The 9619-nt window shown below is 37.0% G+C and overlaps 1 protein-coding gene across 1 annotated transcript in view; it reads left to right on the top strand.

The window, feature by feature from the left end:
- LOC112525033 (diacylglycerol kinase 5-like) overlaps positions 1-5248 on the top strand; it is a 15088-nt gene extending 9840 nt beyond the window's left edge. The window contains exons 8-12 of the mRNA XM_025134975.1: positions 3054-3121; positions 3207-3281; positions 3629-3716; positions 4267-4383; positions 4763-5248. Of these exons, the coding sequence (XP_024990743.1) occupies positions 3054-3121; positions 3207-3281; positions 3629-3716; positions 4267-4383; positions 4763-5248 (834 nt within the window). The remainder of the gene's footprint in view (positions 1-3053; positions 3122-3206; positions 3282-3628; positions 3717-4266; positions 4384-4762) is intronic.
- The last annotated feature ends 4371 nt before the right edge of the window (positions 5249-9619 follow it).

Below are 9619 nucleotides of genomic sequence, written 5' to 3'. Positions count from 1 at the left end.
TATGTATATATATATGTATGTATATATATATATATGTATATATATATATATATGCATACATAAACATATCATATGCATTAATTAAAAATATAGTTTCAACATCAAAACATCAACTAAAACAAGTTCCACAAAACAAAATAGGAAAAATGTTCATAAACGAGCTAATCACAAGCAATAGGTTCAGCATCCGAGTCAACATAGTTTTAAAGAGGCCCAAGCTAAAATATCGGTATATTGGTTCGCAGTTTCACCTCAAATACCAGTCCAATTGCACTGCTATTATCGTAAACACAATTTTCACCGCAATTTAACCACCACAATTTATCTTAGTTTGCAATATGCTATTGCAGAACAATAGCGCCGCAATTAACAACATAGGTTGGAAGAGCATTGCAGGGTATGCTTTTACTTTACGTGGTACTACTTTTAGTTGAGGTCATGGTTACAATTAATCTATAGTCTCCTTGTTAACAATATATGCTCACCTTACACTTGCAGTTGAAGATGCAACAAAGGAGTTAATTGTGATAGCCAAGGTGTTGTACAATTGGCTACTAATTTGGTGTTCAGCTCCAAGACCAAGCATATCACCATGATGCTGGCATATCTAATTGTGTTACATGAAGAAACAGTCGTGCACTTGACTAAGATCTAGACATAGGATAGTGCTAAAGATTCATGAAGTCTTTACCTTCGTCCAAATCTGAGCACTGCTCGAATTTGATTTAATTGAGGCCATGTTTGGTACTATGATGGCACTAGAAGGATGAGATGGAATTTGCAAATGTCACAGAGACATCTTTGGAATGTTTTACTTGCCATCTAGTTTATGTGCTTCGTTTTCATTACAAATACTTTATTAGTAATGTTTTCTTCTTTGACGGGTGATGGCCAAACCGAAGTTTATCACCTTCAAGATGCATTTGTATATCCTCCATGCTTGTAGTTTGGCTAGTTTTGTTGCCACTAATTTTGGGTATTGTGATGGAGGTTTCTACCTCAAGGTGGAGTGTTATATTTTGATGTTACATAACTGCACAAATTCCTGTTTCTGTGGCATGTATGTGACGTGGCTAAGTAGCGATGCAACAACTCGTAGGACTTAGTCGTAGAGTGTGTGCGATCTTGACCATGACCCTCGGTCACACAATCAAGTCACGTGGTAAACTTGGATGAGGTGAAAGAGACTTGGAAAATAAGGGTGTGCAACCTAGCCACTTAGTAAGTCATGTCGAATGAAGTTTGAGGTTCGATCCTATAGTTGCGACATGGCCATATATATATATATATATATATGTATGTGGTATGTGACCTCAAGCATCATATAGGCACCTCAATTGGAGCCCAAAATGGAAGTAGGTGACCTAGGCACATGTTCTTCAAGTTTCATACCAATAAGGGGTTGAATATAAGGTTTTTCTTTCATTGGATCAATTTGTAAATCAGTTCTTTTCCAAGAATAGAAAGATATCGCGTAGGAGTTGTAGTTTGCTGATTCTAGATCATTTGATCATGTAAGTACATTGTAACCTCCAATTTTGTTTAATACAGTCAATCTTTCCCTATGAACGTGCACTATTGCACCAATAGAGGGACCATGTTAAATCTCGTGTCTTGATTTGTTTTCCCTTACATTATATGTGTCTAAGCTTGGTAATCACATACATCTTAATGTGGGTTGATTATTTGTGGACGAAATTTTGTGTACTCCTTGTTTAGTTCTTATTTCCGCATTGTTGTGTTGGCCTTAGTTTTATTTGGATTCCCACTCGATTATTTGGGACCTATTGGAATTATTTCTCTTGGAGTATAGCGTGTATTTGTTTGTACACCTATAATTCAACAAAATGCAAGACATATTAGACAATCTTTTGTATGCATCTCTTTCCTGTCAGTACCTAAATGGTTTGTACAACCCTTGTAGAGAATTTACTGTTGAAAAACTTGATAGTGGAACCACGTTAACCACGTTAAATTCTCGTGCTGTTATTTTGTGAACTTTTCATATCCATAGATTCTAACATATCGTTATTATCTATTTTGGGGTTGTTTATTTTGATAGAGTCATTCTGCAACATCTAGATAATTGTTATCCACATTTGTTGTCGGGTTTGTTGTGTACATCCTTGGATTTCTATTTGTTTTGGGACCTTAGAAATCATTTGCTAGCACTTGAGTTGTGACACACATTTCCTGACATTTACTTCCTTCTCAAGCGATACATTGGTTTCACTAACATCTTGATCCATTCCCGAGACACCATCACTTTGGTAGACGTCAAAACTTGTCTTATTGGCAAGGAATTACAAGATTAGATGAAGCGGTTGGGTAAATGATTTTGTAGGTAGTCCTGGCCTATTTCCTAAGAGAGACCATGATGGGAGTTCTAATCCTTGGAAGCCCAGTATGTGGAGAAAATATAAAGAAAGGGGGTCGCACAATTATTACAAGAAACCCGACCATATATCATAGATGGGTAAAGAAGATAGAGATAGAGAGCAACACTTCAACATTTGTGATGTTGGCTAAGGTTTATTCTCCAAATTCTGATCATCGATGGGTGATTAATTCAGTTGCATCGTTTCACATGATACTCAATACGTGTTGTTTTTCAATGTTAGTTGGGTAGAAGGGAACAACATTTCTATAGGGAAAATGACATTGTATGTGAGAGTATGAGCATTAATACCGTGAGGATTAAGATGTACAATGGGTCTATTTCTCCTAAGGATATAGTATATCACTCCGACAGTGAAAAACCACACCAGTTTTTGTGTCATATGGTGTTATTATCGACATGCCAATGCATTTGTTTCCCTTATGCCTTGAACATTTATCAAGCATGCAAGTTAGTTTCAAAACATTTTGTTCCGCATTTAGTTGTTTGGGTCTAATCACATTTGTGTCAGATTTAGGATCGTGGTTCAATCCCGAACAATTAAAGATCTTAATCAATCAAACCAAACTAACAATTGAACAAACAAAAACCCAATATATCCCACAAAGTTAAAGATCTTAATAAGTATTCATGAGGTAATTTTTGTTACTTGTAGAGTACATATGCAAAGCTTGGCTGTACTCAAGGATGGTTTGCAGCATCTCTATTTCATTCTTCTTCAAAGTGAGATTATGAACATTTGTTCAAATTAAATGTCTTGTTTTTATTAGTATTAAATGGACTGGATGCTGATTAATTCTCAATGCAGGAATATAGCTCAACTTGCAAAGATCAAAATCATGAAAAGGAATGGTAGATGGGAAGACCTCCAAATAAGTCCTAGGTATATGACTGGTTTGCTTCTTTTCTGTTTATTATGTGGGGTTAGCTTAACAAGTAACAAGGCTTGAGCCTTTGGGGAGAAATCACCTGTTCGAGGTGCGCACAAACTGGCCCGGACACCCATGGTTAACAAAAAAGATTACATATACATGCAAATACACTTTTAATCATATAGTCTTACATGTTATAACGAACCATAAATATTTAAAGTTTGTGAAAACCATTATATACATATACATGCCTTGATGCATATACTATACATTATTATGATATGTATCTGTCAGTTAGTATATATCTGTCACTTAGATGGTTATTTTATGTAACACATCTTTAACTTACTACTTACAGCATGAGGTCAATTATATGCCTCAACTTGCCTAGCTTCGCTGGTGGACTAAATCCTTGGGGAACACCAAATCGAAAGAAATCTCGCGAGGTTGGTACCACTTGTCCATCTCTTTCAACATCTCTTTGCACAATATATTGATGCATGAAAATCAAAAATACCAATTTCACGAGATCTGCTTATTATAATGACAATAAATAAATATTGAACCTCATAGAAAAATCTTTGAGTATGTTGTGACTGTTTTTCATAAGTAAAACAATCATGAACGTTTCACGTATGAAACAACATTATATGAACACGACATATTACATATGTATATTTTCATATTTGAAACAATACATAAAAACCAGTTTGTAGCATTTATTGGGTTTGTTTTCGACTTTTCCTATATATGTATCTAGTTTTGACCCCCAAAAAGTTATTACGTTGAATTTTAACCCCATTACTAAAATTCTTGAATGCTACTATTACTCGATCAAAAGTTATGGATGCTTTAAGTTTAGGCTTCTTTTTGGCCCGTTTCCTCATCCCCATCAATCGTAAATGAGTTTCATTCTTCTTAAGTAAAATTTAGCAATCATAATATCATATCCAATATGTGTTTTACATGATTTATGTTGTCACTAACATGATCCAGAGAGACTTGACACCACCATATGTAGATGATGGTCTTCTTGAGATTGTTGGCTTTAGAAACGCATGGCATGGACTTGCTCTTCTTGCACCCAACGGTCATGGCACGCGTCTTGCGCAGGTTAAAACTCAACCTTCTAAATGGTTCATGTCATAACTGTTACATTAACCAAACAGACCCACAATATATCTCATTTGAAAGTAGGATTCATTATAACCAAAAAGTGGTGTGAAGTAATATCCTTAAGTTAGAAGAGAAATTACATAAATTGTCTCTATGGTTTACTGAATCTCTGGGAATGGTCGCTCGAGTTTCTAAGTTACACCCGAGCCTCCATCGTTTCTAATTTCATACACCCACCGCCCCTAGCCCTAATGGACATTAGTAGCAGGCACTAAGTGCTCACATGAAGTTTCTAATTCCCACAGTTTCAATAAAGCAGAAGGACGATTTATGTAGTTTACTCTTTGTTAAAATAATATTGTTCTTGGTTGAACAGACGGACAGAATTAGATTTGAATTCCTCAAGGGTGAAACTGAGTGTACATATATGAGGATTGATGGGGAACCCTGGAAACAACCTCTCCCAGTTGATGATGACGACACTATCATGGTGGAAATATCGCTTCATGAACGGGTCAATATGTTGGCCACAGAGAATTGCATATCAAAAAGCGTTACCGACCCCTGCACACCTACTACTCCTTGCACTCCTATCGATCAAGACCCCGAAGAACTCGACACAGATGACAGTGACAGTAACTGCGACGAAGATTTCCCTACAGAACAAGAGCGGAGGAAGTTCGGTGCATGTGAGTCATTCAGACTCACAGAGGATCTTGACATTGATCACCTCACCAAGTTTGGTGCATGTGAGTCATTCAAACTCCCAGATGATCTTGACATTGTTCATCACCTCAGTAAGTTTGGTCCAGATGAGCCATTCAGATTCCCAGAGGATCTTGACATTGCCTACCTCAGCTAAGTCTCATTTTTAGCCAGCGGTCTTCATGAAAACAATTGTTTTATTCATTGGGGTAGAGTTCAAGTTTGTATACATCCTATTCTCCCCGGATCCCACGTCTGATAAGATAAGTTTGGTTTGGTTTAGTTTAGTGTCATTTCCTCCGTTAAGAACAGGATTACGTGATGACAATTCTTTTATCCGCATAACTTACTCTTGCCCGTCTAGTCCTCATGCCAAACGCAAATGACTCATAATTAAGTTAAAAATAAGGATCACATGGGTTATTATTACCTTGGTCCAAAATCTCTGATCTAGTAAAGTAAAAATCAGATCAAGTTTTATGATAGTATTTGCCGATTTAGGCTATGTTTGCAAACTAGTTGTTAACTTAAAAATTAGCTATGGGCTAAAAAGCTAGATGTTGCTAATAAACTAGTCATGTTTACTAAACTGATAGTTAAAAAGGACATGTTTAAAAAATATTTGGAAAAAAGCTTTCGTCCCTTTCTCATGCTAAACGCACCCCAAATGACTCATAATGTAACAAGGATCACGGGGTTATTATTACCTGGGTCTAAAACCTCCAATATGTTAAAGTAACGATGATGTTTTAACTGTATTATATATTAAATGGTATGCATCTCATTTAGTTCATGTATGCATTGCAAATTTTACTTTTGGATACTGAACTATAAATTGGAAGGTTAAAAGATGCATATAAAGTCTATATATCTCACAATAAATTGCTAATGATCAGGGATTCACCGACATTTTTCAGCAACGTAATTTGCATTACTTTCTTGCATATCGATCACTATTCCTTGATAATTTCATTACTGCCTCATTTGCCTTTTGAGGTTCGTGTCTTTCTTCTTGTTTCTTCTCCTCCCCAAAAATGGGGAAAAGGTTGTAATTCTAAGGCCTTGGCTTACATAAAAAGTGATTTGGACTTATTTTTGTAACCGTGAGTGTCCAGGTGAGCTTGTGTACACCTCGACTAATCCAATGGGACCTTGAATATAACAAAATCTCCAATGTGGCCCTCCTGAGGAGACTCGAATGACCTGGCCTTTTAGCTGCAGCTAGCCCTCAAAGATTGGAGCTCTTCTGAATTATTTAATTGGCATCACTAAATGATCAAGCAATGCGACGCCCTATTCTAAAGCATTAGATTCGTAGTAACGCCCAAGCAAATAAAACCATATTTCAAACCGAAAGGCAATCTAGAAATCCAAATTTAAGCGCTTACACCATTTGTAACATCCCACCACAAGACCTTGATCTCAAAACAATGATAAGAAGCTATAGCTAACCACTACCAAGGATTTATGAGGAGCTCATAAAACCAAACCAAACGAGCCCATTATATCCCACCTCGAAGTGAGGCTAGGAGAGGATAAGATGTAGACATACCTGACCTCTATCTCAAAGCCTCTACCTCAAATATTTGAGTGGTTGTTTCCATGTAGACCCCTAGCATGTGAAAAAGAGAAAAGCAGGTAAGGTTATATTTAGAAAAGATGGATATAAACTCCACATGTCAAGCCAAAAACAAGTTTACATACACAGATCAACGCTTTGATAACCTCCAAACGAGGAACCAACTACAACCATGATGGGGAATTATTAATAGCCTACTAGCAATGACCTATAAAGGCTTACAGTTCACAACCATGGTCCATAATCATGTTCAAGAAGATGTTACACTCAATGTTCATAAGTAAAAGCTAAATTGAAGACAAAAGCAGGAAAACAGCCAAGGGAAAATGTGAAGATTTCATAGATAGACCTGTACTGTTGGTGATCCTCATTTAGTTCCTTAACATATGCTTGAAAGATGGCTTCCCTATCGTCATCACTTGGGTACCCTTCCCTAAGTTGATCATACACAGGCACAAACCATGGAGAAAGTACAACATTATAACAATATGTCTTCTTGTATCTCATATTGAAGAATGATTCAAAATCCTTTGGGTTGCTAGTCCTTTGGTTTGCTAGCCTTTTGGTTTGCTAGCCTTTTGGATTACTAGTCTTTTGGTTTGCTAGTCTTTTGGCTTGTCTTTTTTTTAATGTTATCTTCCTTTGTAAGCTCTATATATAGAGAGCTCTTCTTTTCAATAATAGTGTGGTTTTTCATAGCATATTCTTGTTCTCCTCTTTTATTCCAACATTTTGGTATCAAAGCTTAGGTTGCACTCCTAGCCTCATTCCTTTACGAGTCAAATGACACTAAACAGTAGTACCGTAAGCGTGTCTCAACCCCAAATTCCTATCTTCAAGGGTGAATCCTACGAGTTCTGGAGCATCAAGATGAAAACTTTGTTCAGATCACAAATTCTGTGGGAATTTGTCGATTATGGTTTTGCAGAAGGAAGTGATGATGAAGCTCGATAAAGAGAAAATCAAAAGAAGGATGCAAAGGCACTGTTCTTTATTCAACAAGCAGTCGACGAGTCCATTTTTTCCAGAATTGATGCTGCCACAACATCGAAGGAAGCATGGAGTATTTTGAAGATGGAGTATTTTGAAGATGGAGTATCAAGGGTCCTCTAAAGTAATCACCATCAAACTTCAATCATTGAGACGACAGTTTGATGGTGCCTTTGCATTACTTTCTTGCGTATTGAGTGATTGGGTGTATTTTGTTAAATTGTTCATAGACGATTTCACTCGAATGAATTGGATGTATTTTATTAAAGCAAAGTCAAAAGCCTTCGACTGCTTTAGGAAATTCAAAGCGTTAGTTGAGAAGCAAAGTAATGAAGTAATAAAAACGTTAAGAACAGATCGAGGTGGGGAGTTTATGTCATAAGAGTTCATTGCATTTTGTGAAAAAGAAGGAATTAAAAGAGAGCTCACAGCACCGTATACACCGGAACAAAATGGGATTACAGAGCGTAAGAATAGAAGCGTAGTTGAAATGGCATGCTCAATGTTGAAGAGTAAAAGGCTTCCTAATAACTTTTGGGCTGAAGCTGTTGCAACGGCAATATATCTTCTCAACATTTCACCTGCAAAAGCTGTCTGGAACAGGACACCATACGAAGCTTGGTATGAAACTAAACCCTCTGTAAATCATTTGCGCATATTTGGCTGTGTGTGTTATGCATTGATCACTACTAACAGACACAAGATGAGTGAAAAATCCAAGAAATATATTTTTGTTGGGTATTGCTCGAATTCAAAAGCATGCAGGTTGTTTGATCCAGAACACGAGAAGATTGTTGTTAGTCGTGATGTCATCTTTGATGAATACAATATGGATGATGTCTTATTAGAATCCAACAGTTCAAAGTTTGATTCAGGAGTCATTAGGCAGCTCGAAGAAGAATCAGATGATCAACTAAGTGTTCCATACACGGTTCCATCATCACCTTCAGATAAGTCTTCATCCGAGCCCACTTCGGATGGATCATCACCCGAATCAACTTCAGATGGGTCATCACCAGAATCAACTCCGCCATGTAAATACAGGACCTTGGAAGACATATATTCTAGCACCGTCGCACTATTTGCAGGTGATATGGTGTCCATTGAATCTGCACTTCAAGATCAAAACTGGAAGAAAGCCATGAAAGAAGAAATCAAGGCAATCGAAAAGAATCAGGCGTGGAATTTGGTTGATCTTCCAACTGGTAAATATCCAATTAGTTTCAAATGGGTATTTAAAACCAAATTTAATGCAGATGGAAGTGTTCAAAAAACACAAGGCAAGACTGGTAGCTCGTGGGTTCAAGCAAGTACGAGGTGTAGATTTTGACGAGACGTTCTTTCCTGTTGCAAGAATTGAGACTATACGATTAGTCCTTGCCTTAGTTGCCCAACAACAATGGAAAGTGTACCAGTTCGACGTCAAATCAGCCTTCTAGAATGGAGATCTAAAAGAAGAGGTTTTTGTGCAACAACCAGAAGGATTCATTATTTCAGGGGAAGAACACAAAGTATACAAGCTCAGGAAGGTGTTGTACGGGCTCAAGCAAGCACCGCGAGCCTGGTACAGCAAAATTGACAGTTTCTTTTGCTCAAATGGGTTCAAGAGGAGTGAGAATGAACCCACTATGTACTTCAAAAAACAAGGTATTGAAGACATAGTTTTAGTCAACCTTTATGTTAATGACATGATTTACACTGGTTCATCATCAAAGATGATTCAACAATTCAGATTAGATATGATGAAAACATTTGAGATGACGGATCTTGGTGAATTGCACTACTTTCTTAGCGTCGAGATCAAGCAAACGAAGAAAGTGTTGGTCCCAAAAGGGTCTACAAGAATACTAAACAGTTTGTAGAAGGGGGGGATGAATACAAACACAATTTTCAAATTTAAAATATATATTGATAAAGAAGATCAATACAGATTTTACAAGATTGTCTGCGGAAAGATAA

The sequence above is a fragment of the Cynara cardunculus genome (assembly GCF_001531365.2).
Source record: "Cynara cardunculus var. scolymus isolate 2C chromosome LG 13, CcrdV1, whole genome shotgun sequence".
Lineage (NCBI taxonomy): Eukaryota > Viridiplantae > Streptophyta > Magnoliopsida > Asterales > Asteraceae > Cynara > Cynara cardunculus.
This window is presented reverse-complemented; position numbering and strand designations above follow the sequence as displayed.